At 33.7% G+C, this 16602-nt stretch overlaps 1 protein-coding gene across 3 annotated transcripts in view; it reads left to right on the plus strand.

The window, feature by feature from the left end:
- The window catches only part of LOC149409778 (membrane-associated guanylate kinase, WW and PDZ domain-containing protein 1-like), a 126998-nt gene extending 111233 nt beyond the window's left edge, over positions 1-15765 (plus strand). For all 3 annotated transcript variants that reach the window (XM_089649379.1, XM_089649381.1, XM_089649380.1), the window contains exons 21-24: positions 3749-3832; positions 3992-4119; positions 7423-7542; positions 8969-15765. In XM_089649379.1, the coding sequence (XP_089505505.1) occupies positions 3749-3832; positions 3992-4119; positions 7423-7542; positions 8969-9141 (505 nt within the window). In that variant the 3' untranslated portion in view covers positions 9142-15765. The remainder of the gene's footprint in view (positions 1-3748; positions 3833-3991; positions 4120-7422; positions 7543-8968) is intronic.
- Positions 15766-16602: the final 837 nt, after the last annotated feature.

The raw sequence follows: 16602 nt of genomic DNA on the forward strand, positions 1-16602 counted from the left end.
TGTGTTCAGTTAAACAGGCTCACATTTCGCATTAAACATCTTTTCATGTTATATTGATTTTAATAATAAATATAAATAAAATATTGTTTTTGGTAAATTTTGGTTCGGAGTGGCCACGCTTATTACGAATAATTTTTAGAAAAAAACTTTAGATATGCCGTAATTACTATAAAAGGAAACTTTTTTAATTGCGTAAAATTAAAATTCACTTCTCGAACCGATTCGGTGACAGTTCGCGGTCATTCTGTCACTGTTATGTGATAAATATCAATCATAATTACACAAACCCGGCTAGACAAACCCTGCTTTGCCAAACAAACCATTCAAAACCTGGGATGTTTTTTTAAATTATGATGACATGCAGCTTTCGTAGTTTAACCTCAAAGTTCGCCGTTATTCGTAATAAGCCTAGCCAATCCTATCCAAAATTTACCTTGTTTTTTTTTCTTTGGTGTACCGTTAAAATTTCTTGATTAGTTAGGTGTACCGTGAACATAAAAAGTATGCGGAACACTGTTCTAGAGAGATGGAAAGGCTGACAGAGATATTGAAAGAAGGGTAAATGCAGGTAACTCCATTAATGGAGGACTAGACGCAGTTGGCGCTAACAAAAAATTGTCCAAAGAAGCAGTCCACAATGGAGTGCTGGTACCTACCCTGATGTATGGAAATGAGGCATGGAACTGGCAAAGAAAGGATGAAAGTAGATTGAATGCTGTTGAAATGAGATCCCTGAGGCGTAGGTGTGGTAAAACCATGTATGACCATGTGAGGAATGTGGAGATCTGCAAAGAGTGCAACTCTGATGTAAGTGTAATGAGTAAGATCAAGAAAGGGACGCTTAACCTCTCGACTGTGAGTCGGACGCCGGCATCCGAGAAATATTTTTGCTTGGTTTTTTTTTTTTAAGTGCTATTTTAACCCTTATCTATAAAGAAACTGTATGAAGAACAAGGTCAAAATCGCTTGCGCTAATATCAGTCTAGAAGATACCTTTTATTTTATTAGTGTAGCCTCTTTGGTAGCTTTCAAATTGACTTCTCTATGAAAAGCCGTTGTCATCTTTTTTGTGCATCTTTTTCAACGTTCGCTGGTGGACGGACTGCTACAGTAAATACTGTATTATACGACGAATTTCCCAAAGAAACGTAAGTAAACATGATTTTATGCATAGTTCATTGAACAAGTCATGTGTTTTTCATAAATATAATTCATTTTTGCAAAAGACAAATACGTAAAATTCCTGTCAAAAACTGGAAGTGTTTTCGCTCTGAAAATTTATTGTGTTTGAATCAAGTTATTTATGTCATATATTACATTATTTGGAATGATTTACATGTTATTGTGTAGAAAAACCATTTGAAAGAATATATAAAAGCTTTTGTTTTGTCAATATTTAGTGTTTATTTTATGAAAAATGAATTACTGGCCGAAAATGTCAAAAAAAACTTGCTTATAAAAAGTTCGTTTTTGTTTATCATTATTGACATCGTAATATTATATTATTTGTAGAGATTCATATGTCATTATGTAGGGAAAACTATTGGCATTGTGTTTCAAAATCATTGTTTAGTCAATATTTAGTTAAAATATTATAAAAAAATAAGTTTTGCATCTCAGCAATTGACACCAATACAATCAAGATTTCCAATTTGTTTGAATGTATGTGTTTACGGAATTTTACGAAAGCTTTGAAAAATGACTAGTGTCGCCACCTGTAGTGATATGTGAATATTGCAATCTCCATACAAAAGAATCCACCACAGCAGGGTGTACTAGAAAATGTAAAACTATTGTTTTATTTACGGAAATATTTTTTTTGTTATTTATTGTTTTATGAAAAATCGTAATAAATATCACAAAATTAGATCAGGTGTACAGGATGTGCTAAAAAAAATTATAAGATTTTTTTTTATATATGATAAAAAAAAAACAGTGTGCAATTATAAATATCTTTTTTAAAATTATATAAATACAAGTATATGTCTGATTGCTTCTATCGCTTTGCAGAATGGAGACGACAATACAACATGATGCAGGGGGCAGAACCACCAAAGACACCGCATCGATCGCCATGACGGTATGTTTTGTATTAGTAGTAGTTATATTAGGTTGATTGTACGCTTCATCTTTTCCAGAATTGAAAGACATTAGTGTAACAATAAATGTTTACTGTTTCAGGTTTCAAATCGGCCACATAAGAGGAACATAAGAGAACATAACATAAGAGGAACTGAAATAAATACGATGAAAAAAAACTTTTTTTACTAAACATTTTTTTATTGAACCCCACAGCACTTGAATAAAAAAATGTATTTCATGTAATTTAAAATTGAAATAAATATGATGAAACATAAATCTCCGACTTTTATTTTTATTGAACCACCCAGTTACTTGAAATTGAAAAAATGCATTTTATGTTATATAAAATTGAAATAAATATTATGAAAAAAAATATCACTAAAATTTATTTTTATTCTCATTGAATCATGATTCTTTGCACCACTCTGTATTTCGATAAATATCTGTATACAAAAATGTCGGCCATTTTGGATATCGATGTATTGAAGTTGGTCAACTGTCTGAGGTAAATATTGTATATATTAGCATTGTTTTGGATATAAATTCATTATCGAAATAATAGGTGTGAGGTTCCATTAGAAAGGTAATTCTATCTAGTTTATTTTGATGTAATTTTTATAATATTTCGCAATATAATTGTGTCAAAAACCAGGTTAGTAAAGTGACAGCGAAAATTTACATCATAGTGCATAAATATATTTTTAGCATTATTTATTTACAGGTTTCTAGTATAAAAAAATATTATTAGTAACAACAATAGTATGAACTACCAAAAACTGAAAGAATTGCTTTCATAACTTTATACAATACGACACAAAAAAATTCTAAAGTGCACGCTTGGCTTGACATTTTTTTTTGAAAAGCCTAAAATATTTTACATTTTCAAAACAACGTAAATGCCATTATTTCTTTGAAAACACTTTTGGTTTGTTTTTTTTTCATATAGGCTATTTATTCAGGTTTGTGTAGAAATAATAAAATCCGTTTATATTCATATACATAATTTTTTTGACAATTGTTTCCCGAACGGGGGAATTTTTTATTAATTTTTCAGATAAAGTTAGCTATTCTGGGAAAACGTCTTACGATATAATCATGAACTATATATGAATAATCAGCTACATTATCTGGTAAACAGAAAACAATCGAAAAAAAAGCAAATACTTAGTTTTCATTAAGATATTTGAGCAGAACACATCGAGGTAATTTTCGCGCCGTTTCCGAAATTTCGTCCCACATTCAACAGGTTAAATGGTTTGGACGTGTAGAGCGAATGAGCGAAGAAAGAAGTGTAAGGAGAATATACGATGCAAATGTGAATGGTAACAGAAGTAGGGGACGCCCAAGGAAGACATGGCACGACCAAGTGAATCAGATACTTGAGTCGGGCCATGTTAAAAGTCAGAATAATAGAAGAGTATGTATGCATGTGAATGAGGCAAAAAGTGTGTGCCAAGACCGAGTTGTTTGGCGGTCCGTCCTCTCTGCCTACCCCTGCGGTGAAAGGGCGTGATGGTTAGTTTATTAGTTAGTCAGTGTTAAAACTCAGGCAAAAAGCGGGTAGCAGCATAGAATTAATTTATTCTGTGGTTAATAAGCGCCCTTGAGGTGTCATCACAAATAAGTATCGTTCTTTCTTTAATAATTTTGTTTATTTGTTTTTCAGGCAAACAAACTCCAGCAGTCCATATTACAACTTCTACCAGGAAAATAACTTCACCCTCAATGGATCCATTCCCAGTCATGAACGGTAACAATTATTATTAATTTATTTATGCCAATTACACTCAAAAGTCTCAACTGCGATTCCATTAAATCTATTCATCTTTATCAGCAATCTATTTAACGATGAGATGTCTGTTTTAGTATTGTTGCAATGTGATTACGTATATATTTTTGTATGTTTCAGAATACCCTCCACGCATACTCTGAATTACGATACGTCAGATGGCTCCCCCTATCCGCCACACTATCAGAATGGATCCGCATTTCGACTTGCCCCCAATAACTTCATGAAGAATGATGCTAACAATGGAGGTAAAAACATATTTTTTATTTCTTCATATGAAGCGGTTACTTTGTGATGTGACATTATAATTTAAAATTAAACAATAACTTTGTAAACATCACTTATAGGTAAATACTTAATGCCGACCGGGTTTCGCTACAACCGTAGCTTCATCAGGGCAGTATAATACTAAACATCTAAAATCTAAATTAACATGTGTTGATATCACGGTGAGTGGACAGTCTGAGCTACAGTGGAAGAGGTAGGGATAGGTGGGAGATTAAGAGGCGAGTGCTCTTTGTCAATAGGGAACAATCTGAGTATAGGACTTTTATTTAGGTTTATTTGGTTGTTGATGACTTTGCTATTGACGTTTTTGGCTTTCCTTAACTCTAGCGCCTCTAAGTTACCCAACCTAAGACCTATTCCGTTTTTATGTAATAGACTGACGCCAGTATTTTTGTCGAACGTATGGTTGGTTGCTATGAGATGATTTGCAAATTCGGAGAACCCATTACTGTTTAAGCATCTTAGGTGTTCTTTGACTCGCGTTTTGATATTACGCGCTGTTTTGCCTATGTAAAACGCGGGACAGTCACTACATTGCAGTGAGTAAATACCTGAGTGATTTAACCGATGTTCTTTGTCCTTAACGTTCATCAAAAATTTTACCTATACTATTGTTAGTGTAAAAAGCTGGTTTGATATCTGGTGGGAGGTTTTTTATGCTTTTTTGAGAGAAATTATCGATGTACAAAATTCTACGCCATTGTTGAGGTTGATTATTATTAGTTGATGTATTATTATTATGAGGGGAGCTGTTAAATAGAAATTTACTTGTCGATAATCTTTTTAATTTCTTATTTAGGATGTTATTGACCATATTTGCATTATAGCCATTATTAATCGCGATTTGTTTAATCGTCGCTAATTCTAATAAGAAGTTGGAATTTGATAACGGGACGGTAACTAATCTATGGATCATGGAATGGAAAGCAGAATGTCTGTGGGAGATGGGATGGTTAGATGAATTATTAATAGTTAATAGTAGTAATAGTAATAGTTTTATCAGTGTAATATTTTTTAAATTACCATAACTAAAGTTTCAGATGCCCTTGGAATGCCAGCATGCCACCGAACCTTAAAAAATGCTCCTAGCATACTAAAATATATTTTATTCTCTCGGCAAGAAAATAATTTTCTCAATATTATTCCAGCCTATCGTTTTGTTACTTGCAAACATATTTATTATTTAATTTATTTTACAATAAAAGACATAAATTTGTTTTAGACCACTTTAATTTTAATTGAAGCACCCTTCCTTTGTCAGGAGAATATTAAAACTAACCTATGATACAAAATATTGACAGATATATAACAAAGAATATAATTTAGGTGTTTGAGTGGGAGGTTAACAAAGGGGGACGGGTAATAGCGGGAATCCCGGCAATAACAGAGCGGTTTACTGGAAATATTCTTATATATTTCCAGTAATATTTTCATATTTCTTCCTTATATTGTACTAGCTGAAGTTCCCGGGCTTTAAATAGGGTTTTTTTTAAATCTAATTTGATTTTCGTTTGATTAAGTGTGCAAAATTTCATCAATTTGAAAATAAAACTGTAAATTTGTATACAAAACAAATCCACGCCGCCCGCCCGCCATTCATCTTTATATAAATAGACTTTTTAATAACATTAGAGAGAGAAAAAATGCATACATTACAATACCCCAATAATTCGAAATTTTTAGAAAAAAAAAATTTTTTTATAAAAAATGGTATAATATTTCGAAATTAACCTTTGTCCGCACACGAAAATTTATACGAATTACGAATATAAATCATATTATAATTTCGTAAATCTGAAATGTAAATGTGGCGGTAAAACGTCGTAAAATGTATTTTTACATGGTTATACATCGTCCTAATTCGTTTTTATTATTTTGTAAATCTTAATCGATTTACACTGGAATGTCATATTTTTCAAATTTATTCTAAATATTCGAGTTTGAAGGGTCTTTCGCGATGGAAATTTGCCGCGAAAATTCGATTATGGCGTAAATCTAATAGTCTTAGTTAATCTGAATCTGCGGCGGAAATCGGTGGCGAAAATTTGATTTACACGGGAATAAGTCGTATTATTATGAATTTACTCCAAAGATACTACCCCAATTTGAAGGGGCGGCCAAGATACTTTTTCGGTTTTTTTTGTTAAAATTGTGTATTACGTGGAAATTGGTTAATTCGAATTTTCGATGTCCCGTGGATTTCGAATTAACGGGGTTCTACTGTATGTAATTTTTCTGAGGAAACTACACATGATAGATATATACAATTTTTATATATACAGGGTTTTTCAATAAGAGGTGTTATTTTGATATTCAAAGAAACTTTTCCCATAAAAGATCAATGGTTTCGTTGCTTGTGTGGCACGTAGCGCCGTCTTTTTGAAAGTAAACGTTGTCCAGATCAATACCATCCAATTCCGGCCATAAAAAATCATTAATCATCTCTTGATAGCGCAATCCATTCACCGTAACTGTTGCTCCAGCCTCATTTTGGAAAAGTAAGGTCCAATGACTCCGCCGGACCATAAACCGCACCAAACAGTCACACGTTGAGGATAGAGAGGCTTTTCAACAATAACTCTTGGGTTTTCCGAGCTCCAGATGCGACAATTTTGCTTGTTGACGAAGCCACCGAGGTGGAAATGGGCCTCATCACTCGAGATGATTTGCATTTGATTCACTCAAGTAAATTTTGATAATTTCAATGTGTTGTTGAAGCGTGTATCGTTCCATTTTTATTAATGGCGTAGTTTCTACTTGTCAAATGTCAAAAAATGACAGCTTCAAAAGTAACATCTACCGAAATAGCGGGCTATTCAAAATAACACCTCTTATTGAAAAACCCTGTATAAACACACTATGTATCTGGTAAGACAGTGGTACTATTTACAAAAACATAATTTTGCAAAAAAACCAGAAAATTATTACGAAATTGTGACGGTGCCGGTGAACGCCTGGCAGCTTGGCATTTTGGCTTGGGAGTCTAAGAGTTAATTAAAAATGCTGATAGCTCTATTGTAGGCTCTTATAAACAATGCATGCTCCACAAGTTAGGTTATAGAGATTCTCTCAGCAGTAGGGTTTTTAACATTTGTTATTATACCTTATAGATAACTTATAATGCAAACATTTCTTATAATTTGAAGCTAGTACCGGTTCGATATTGCGGGTTCAATCCTCTGCTAGTGAAGTCCTCCATTATTACTAATGTATTTGTTTATATGTGTATAATATACAATAACAAGAATATATTATTTGTGCAGGACAGTATAGCAACATTCACACGGGCAGCGCTCCCTACGACGTGGTCGTGCAGCGAAGTGAGAACGAGGGCTTTGGCTTCGTCATCATCTCCTCCACCAACAAAGCCACCAGCACCATCGGTTAGTAACTGTCAATCAATCCATCCATCCATCAGTCAGTCATTCCGTCAATCATTCCAACTATCAATCAAATACATCCATCAAACAATCCATCCATTCGTCATTCAATTAATCCGTCCATCCTTGTATCCATCAGTCAATCCATCAATTGAATACATCCATCCATCAATCATGCAATTAATCAGTAATCCTTATATCCATCAGCCAATCCATCAATCATTCCATCCATCAATCAATCAATCCATCCATCAATTTTTTTTTAACTGACTCCACACAGGAGACCCCGTGGAAAATAATTTCCCTCAGGGTCTAGGTCATCTTTGGGGATGCTGTGTGGACGGTCTTTTTAAGTCAAGGAAGGAGAGAAAGTTCTGGGAAAGAAAAAGTTATGAGGGGTGGGTAGGAATTTAAGGGTTTGTATCCAAGAGCGATGTATGAATCAATCCCTGAACCTCTGCTAAGTCAGCAAATGTAGTGAACCACTTCAATTCTAATCTAATTCAATTCATCCATCTATCAATCAATCTGTCCACTCTTCAATAAATTCATCCATCCAATTGAACGATCCATCCATCCATCAAGTAATCAATCTGTCCACTCTTCAATAAATTCATCCATCCAATTGAACGATCCATCCATCCATCAAGTAATCAATCTGTCCACTCTTCAATAAATTCATCCATCCAATTGAACGATCCATCCATCCATCAAGTAATCAATCTGTCCACTCTTCAATAAATTCGTCCATCCAATGGAACGATCCATCCACACATCAAGTAATCAATCTGTCCACTCTTCAATAAATTCATCCATCCAATAGAACGATCCATCCATCAAGTAATCAATCTGTCCACTCTTCAATAAATTCGTCCATCCAATGGAACGATCCATCCATCCATCAAGTAATCAACCTGTCCACTCTTCAATAAATTCATCCATCCAATTGAACAATCCACCCATCCATCAAGAAATCAATCTGTCCACTCTTCAATAAATTCATCCATCCAATGGAACAATCCATCCATCCATCAAGTAATCAATCTGTCCACTCTTCAATAAATTCATCCATCCAATGGAACAATCCATCCATCCATCAAGTAATCAATCTGTCCACTCTTCAATAAATTCATCCATCCAATGGAACAATCCATCCATCCATCAAGTAATCAATCTGTCCACTCTTCAATAAATTCATCCATCCAATGGAACAATCCATCCATCCATCAAGTAATCAATCTGTCCACTCTTCAATGAATTCATCCATTCAGTAGAACAATCCATCCATCCATCAAGTAATCAATCTGTCCACTCTTCAATAAATTCATCCATCCTTCAAGTAATACATCCATTCATTAATCTCAGAATCTCAAATAACACTTGGGACACTTGAATGTTTCGTAGTTAACGCTGTTGTTATTATTTGCAGGTCAACTGATAGCAGGTTCCCCGGCGGCGCGGTGTGGTGTCCTGCACGTTGGTGACACAATCCTCGCCATCAACCACACGCCCATTCGCCACCTGTCCCACGGGGACATCGTCACACTCATCAAACACAGTGGGTACAGTGTCACACTCACCATTCAGCCGTCGCCTCACTGACATTGACACTGGCACTACTCGCTCCGAGCTGGCAATACTTTGTAATTTAAAAATTAATATTTTCTTGTACATTTTGAACTGCTTTTGATTATATCCCTACAAAACACAATCAGAGTTTGTGTAATTATTGTCATGTTGTATACTTTAACCTGTCTTTGATTGTCTCTTTGCAAGGTCAAGATGTGTTTGTAAACTTTAACCTGGCTTTGGTTGTGTCCTCACCAAACTTGAGGATTGTGCAATTAATGTCATACTGTACAATTCAACCTGCCTTTAATTGTATCCTTATAAGGTCAACATATATAATTTTTCCTTGCTTTTGTTGCATCCTTGAGAAAATATAATTGAGGATTGTTCAATGAATGTCATATCTTACACTTCAACATGTCGTTGTTTGTATCCCCACCAAATACAATCTAGAATTATGTAATTAATGTTATGTATTGTACACTTTTACCACCCTTTGATTGTATCTTCCCAATGTGATGAACAATTATACTTTGGTTGAATGCTCGACATATGCAATCTAGAATTGAATAATCAAGGTCAACATCTACACTTAAACTTTGGTTGAATGCTCAACATATGCAATCTAGGATTGAATAATCAAGGTCAACATGTACACTTCAACTTTGGTTAAATCCTCAACATATGCAATTAAGGATTGAATAAGGTCAACATGTACACTTCAACTTTGGTTAAATCCTCAACATATGCAATCTAGGATTGAATAATCAAGGTCAACCTGTACACTTAAACTTTGGTTGAATCCTCAACATATGCAATCTAGGATTGAATAATCAAGGTCAACCTGTACACTTAAACTTTGGTTGAATCCTCAACATATGCAATCTAGGATTGAATAATCAAGGTCAACCTGTACACTTAAACTTTGGTTGAATCCTCAACATATGCAATCTAGGATTGAATAATCAAGGTCAACCTGTACACTTAAACTTTGGTTGAATGCTCAACATATGCAATCTAGAATTGAATAATCAAGGTCATCATGTACACTTAAACTTTGGTTGAATGCTCAACATATGCAATCTAGAATTGAATAATCAAGGTCAACATGTACACTTAAACTTTGGTTGAATCCTCAACATATGCAATCTAGGATTGAATAATCAAGGTCAACATGTACACTTCAACTTCGGTTAAATCCTCAATATATGCAATTAAGTATTGAATAATCAAGGTCAACATGTAAAATTCAAATTTGGTTAAATCCTCAACATATGCAATCTAGGATTGAATAATCAAGGTCAACATGTACACTTCAACTTTGGTTAAATCCTCAACATATGCAATTAAGGATTGAATAATCAAGGTCAACATGTACACTTCAACTTTGGTTAAATCCTCAACATATGCAATTAAGGATTGAATAATCAAGGTCAACATGTACAATAACTTTACTTTCCTTTCAGTTGTCTTTTCACAATATCTAGATTTGTTTAATTTATGTAAAGTTGTACATTTTATCTGGCCTTTGTTTGTATGTTCACATACATAAACTAGTATTGTGTCTGGTGAGGAAGTACCAACAACCAGCTTTGATTATTTCCTCACCAAATACTATCTAGGATTGTGTAACTAATGTAAATGCAACATTAATGTCACACTCTAGGATTGTGTAATTAATGTAATCTTGTACATTTTATCTGGCCTTTGTTTGTATGTTCACAAAACATAAACTAGTATTGTGTCTGGTGAGGAAGTACCAACAACCAGCGTTTGATTGTTTCCTCACCAAACACTATCTAGGATTGTGTAACTAATGTACATCCAACATTAATGTCACACTCTAGGATTTTGTAATTAATGTAATCTTGTACATTTTATCTGGCCTTTGTTTGTATGTTCACAAAACATAAACTAGGATTGTGTCTGGTGAGGAAGTACCAACAACCAGCGTTTGATTGTTTCCTCACCAAACACTATCTAGGATTGTGTAATTAATGTAATCTTGTACATTTTATCTGGCCTTTGTTTGTATGTTCACAAAACATAAACTAGGATTGTGTAATTAATGTAATCTTGTATATTTTAACTTGCTTTTGATTGTAAGCAATCTTGGATTGTGTTATTGAATTTTAACTCCTTAGATAGAATACTTGGAGGCATTTTGTGTAACCTAACCTTACTAAAATCAGGTAATTGATGGTATCAGATCTTGACCTGATTGTAACCTACCTGACCTTACCTGATCTTAGTGATTGTTAGATTTTCTCATAACCCCATCTCCGACTGTATGTTCAGGGATATTTTATATGTCCAGTGCTGTCATTGAGCGGGTAACGGGTTTTCCGGAAACACTTATTTTTAAATGCAAATTTTCGGAAACCGGTTTTTAAATGTATATAGGGTACCTTCACTTGCCAACAATTTTTATAATTACAATATATTGTGTTGTATGAAGAAATTTTGCGTCGGAAACCCATTGTTACAGAAATTGACTGACATCACTGTATATAAAATATAACCTTAGCCAAATTTTGTTAAAAATGCAACTTAACCTAACATAACGAAGCGGTTGATTATTGTGTATTAAGCGTATATATTGAAATGACAGAGTTCAATATATACATATATATTTCAAACTTTTATGACCAATGTAAAAGTTATTACCATAGACATTCAAATTAATAGGCGGGCCAATCAGTGAAATGAGATGAGATCAACTTGCGCTGAGTGCTTGGGACACACTTTCGGTGATTTGACAATAAATGAATCTGACAGTATACAGGTAACTCGCATTGTAATATCACCATTAGGTCCTCGAAATTAAAATCTGCTTATAAATTGCTAGTCCCTTTTACAATGGCGTGCAAATTGTTCGCAAATCGGGTAAACAAAAGTTCAGGCTCGTTTCCAAAATTTAATATTTTGTTACATTATTTAGTTAGATACTTTTACAAATGTGTTATAATTTACCCACCTCACTTAATTTTAGTGTCGCTATGCCAGACGATTCCTTTAAGAACAAATATTCAGATCCTGCGCAGAAAAGTCCCACATTGGACAGCGCTGCAAACCTTTATTGGTTATTTCAATGTGTGCTCTTCGGTGGTCAATGTACGAATGTTGTCATCGTTTATTTAAAGCATTCTCGAACCCTCCTGATGCCAAAAATATGATCACATGGTTTGCCTCCACCTCGTCGAAATGATTCCCAGATTTCATGTACGGTCTACGTGAGTCTACCAATTTGGATGTCTACGGTTACATATTACAAATCAATTATTTAACCCTCAAAATATTAAATTATAATATTGAAAAGCTTTACATAGTAAAATGAATTAGATAATATTAAAAAGTGCCTTCATAAACGTATGTAAATGTATTATATATCCCTCTATGCATTTTTTAGAACAAACCCGAGAATATAATGGTTTCAAATAAGTGAAAACATTTTTATTTTCACAAAATTTTTTTCAAAAAATTTCGAAATTAGCGATTTTTTCAAACCAAAAAAATTAGCTAATTTTATCATAAACTTTTTTTTATATTATAAAATTTCTACTTTTCCCAGCTTTAAATTTATTTAAAACCTTCTCATAAAATTGTTGGCAGTCGGGGTTGAAATGAACACAGTACCTTCTCACACAGATGCATTGCTAGCATACAGCGTGTTTAACAAAACTTGTTATTTCACTTCATAAACGAAAATTCCAGTCAAATTTTTTTTTTTTTTTTTTTAAATATTAATTTCGGTTGTCCTGCATGACTCTGGTTCAATGAACCAGTGTCATTTTCAAAATTGGCACTGATTATGTGAAGAATTCAGACAGGTAATAAAGTATCTACTTTTCATGTAATATTTTTAATTGTCATTTTCAAAATTGGAACTGATTTTTCAAGAATTCAGACTATCCCGTGATTTTTCACGGCTCTGGCTCTGCGCCAGTTTTATAATAAAAAGCAAATACTAGAAAACTTTTCAATTCACTGTAAAAAAAATTTGGGATATTCTTATTCGATTAACGAATATATTTCTGCCCCTTTTTCGCTTGCGACAATAAGAAGGCGAGAGCAAGTCAAAAAGTACTGTTACACCAATACACGCGATCCAAAGTTTGTATTGTTTTCGCTTTAACTCTAATTGTGTGCCCTGTATATCAATTATGTGTAATTCTTTGCAAAAAGGATATTTTTATTAATTATTATGTAAATAGAATATGCATTACGAGACTTATAATGATTATCGATTATTTATAAAATTATATTTAAATAGTTAATAAGTTATAGGAAAAATAATGAAACATATTTTATAAATCTTATTTGCCATCCGTTTGAAGGTGAAAAGTATACATCTGTTATTTTTTATATTGATTTGTTTTACCATTTTTCTATTCTTGTATCTACTTAAAAAATAAATATTTGTTCACAATACTTTTAAATTTTCATCATCATGGTGATCTTTCACATTGTGGGTAGGCAGAGAGGATAGAGCACCACAATCATTGAATCGACGATCAATGCCATTTTTAATTTTTGACGTTTGAACAGTCAAATTTTGATCAGAAACTGTAACGGGCTGATGAATCATTTAAGCGTTGATCGTTCGAATGTCAAAAATTCTAAATTATTGATAGTCGATTTGATTGTCATCAGTAGTGCAATAAATCTACAGGTTCTGGTCAATAAGATTCTTGTGTCAACACAAAAAAACGTAATTTAGAAGAAATTCTTCACGAAATTAAGCCTTATATATGAAACAGGGTAACTGATAACTTTTTAAATTTCATATTGAAACATACAATTTGAATAATTAGGAAAATAAGTTGTAAAACATGTTGAACAGATATGCAGAATACAGCCAGTCCATAATTTTGTAAAAAATAAGATATATTGTTGTCGTCCGACAGAGTAAGGTCAATTCTATGTTCTGCTTAACCTTTCCCTTACTGTGCTAAAAAAATCCACGCGTTCCGGTGATGTGTAGTCAATACACATCTCAAAATAAGCGTTTAATATGGGAAAAATATGAATATTCATAGCTAAACGCTTATGTTTATTATATATTATATCAAAAGTGATAATAATTGTAATTTAATTAACGAAAACATGAAAAAACCATCGGCAGATGCTAAAAAAAACGTGCGAGGGGTCTAACATCTAACGACGGTCCACGACCGACTGGCCGGCGGCTAGCACACACACAGCCTTGCGGTCGTAGGAATCGATGGTCTAAATCAAAATACAACTGCGGACGTGTGGATTTCTCATGTTCCCGCATAGCGAACTAAAGCGGGACATCAATAGCGTGTCATTTCCTCGCACACTCTTCGCGTAGCATTGTCACACGGTTGATTGTATTGGTGTATTTGTTTGCGATTTTTTTTTTAAATCTCTGATTTTTAATTGAATTTGAAAACTACGTAATATTTTATTTTTTAATTCAGTACATAAATGTATAACGGAGGAATACCTAAAATCTGAACCCAGAATTTATTATATTTATAGAGTTATTAGAAGCAATGTGTAGTAAATACACACCACAGATAAGGAATGGTTAAACCAGCCAGGCCACTTTCATACAAAAATTCATAGTAATCACCTTCCGAAATATTTTTTGTGCAGAAAGAATGAAGAAAAATGTGCAGAAAGCGCCCACGGCACTCAAAACACTTTTAATTTATAAATTTCTCAAAACATAATATTTACCAGAAAACAGCCAGTCAACTGGTCGATTTTAGCAATTCATGTAATTTAACATTTGAACAATTTCATTTAGCTAATCAGCCGAAAATGTTCACGGCCTTGTAATTACATATATTTTGTATTTTTGGTTAATCTGGCTGTTTTCTGCAGAATGCATACTTCACACGCTGTATAGCACGAGGAGATGTGACCGTCCCCCTTTTGGACAGTATACAGACAACTCACATTGTAATATCACCACTCGGTCCTTGAAAATAAAATCTGCTTACGAAAGTCCTTTTTACAACGGCGTGCAAATTGCTGGCTGCGTAAAAAACTTAACTGCATATCCCAAATTTCCAAAATGTTATATTTAACTAGACACTTTTACAAATGTGTATAATTTACCCACCTCTCTCAATTTTAACGTTGCTATGCCAGACGGTTTGTTTAAAAACGAACATCCAGATCCTGCGCAGAAAAGTCGGCGCTGCAAACCTTTGCCTTAAGCGAACATTACTTTTATGTGCAGGTTCTGGTTATTTCAATGGCGCGTTCTTCGGCGGCCAATTTGGTGGCAGCATTCTCAAACCCTCCTGATGCTAAAAATGCCATCACGTTCAGCTCATCAAAATGATACCTAGATTTCATGTTAGGCAAGTCTATTAATTTCGATGTCTATAGACAGATGTGAAAAAACACGAATATTTATTATTTATAATTTTTTAAAGTAAAAAACATTCTATGTTTAGACGGATGTGCTTTTATCTCGGTTTCAGTTCTTTGTGGCTGGCTGCTTTCTGCATAACTACGTTCATTATAAGTTAGAGATTTGAAAAGTATATAAATATATTTTATATAATATTTTAGTCTTATGGTTAAGTACAGTTGTATTAAAAATATACATAGTTGCTTGTATTTATTATTTAACACAAGTGTATTAAATGTTATTAAAATGTGTCAAACCAATGATCTTGTATTACATGAATATATTATTTAATAATAAACATTTTACAACATAATTCTGCTGTTTTAAATTTAATCGTATCTACGTACATGGCTCTACCTCCGACTTGCAGCCTGTGGGCCGATTTGGCTATATAAATAAATCAATCGCTGATTTTGTCACAGAATTTTGCTTAATTTTCCCTCCGCAAAAATTAAGTGATCCGTGGCTCTTCTGCTAAAAAGGTTGTAATCGGGCTGAAGATATCAGGGAAAACAATTCTACCTCGATGATATATAAAATATACAGGATTTTCCAATACGAGGTGTTATTTTGATATTCAATTGTAAAAGATCAATGGTTTCATTGCTTGTGTGGCACGTAGCGCCCTCTTGTTGAATGTAAACGTTGTCCAGATCAATACCATCCAATTCCGGCCATAAAAAATCATTAATCATCTCTCGATAGCGCAATCCATTCACCGTAACTGTTGCTCCAGCCTCCGACTCCGCCGAACCATAAACCGCACCAGATAGTCACACGTTGAGGATAGAGAGGCTTTTCAACAATAACTCTTGGGTTTTCCGAGCCCCAGATGCGACAATTTTGCTTGTTGACGAAGCTACCGAGGTGGAAATGGGCCTCATCACTCAAGATGATTTGCATTTGATTCACTCAAGTGAATTTTAATAATTTCAATGCGTTGTTGAAGCGTGTATCGTTCCATTTTTATTAATGGCGTAGTTTCTACTTGTCAAATGTCAAAAAATGACAGCTTCAAAAGTAACATCTACCGAAATAGCGGGCTATTCAAAATAACACCTCTTATTGGAAAACCCTGTATATATCATATCAATCATATTGAA

This window comes from Hesperophylax consimilis, chromosome 29 (genome assembly GCF_061612785.1).
Source record: "Hesperophylax consimilis isolate HC1 chromosome 29, BYU_Hcon_1.0, whole genome shotgun sequence".
Taxonomy (NCBI): domain Eukaryota; kingdom Metazoa; phylum Arthropoda; class Insecta; order Trichoptera; family Limnephilidae; genus Hesperophylax; species Hesperophylax consimilis.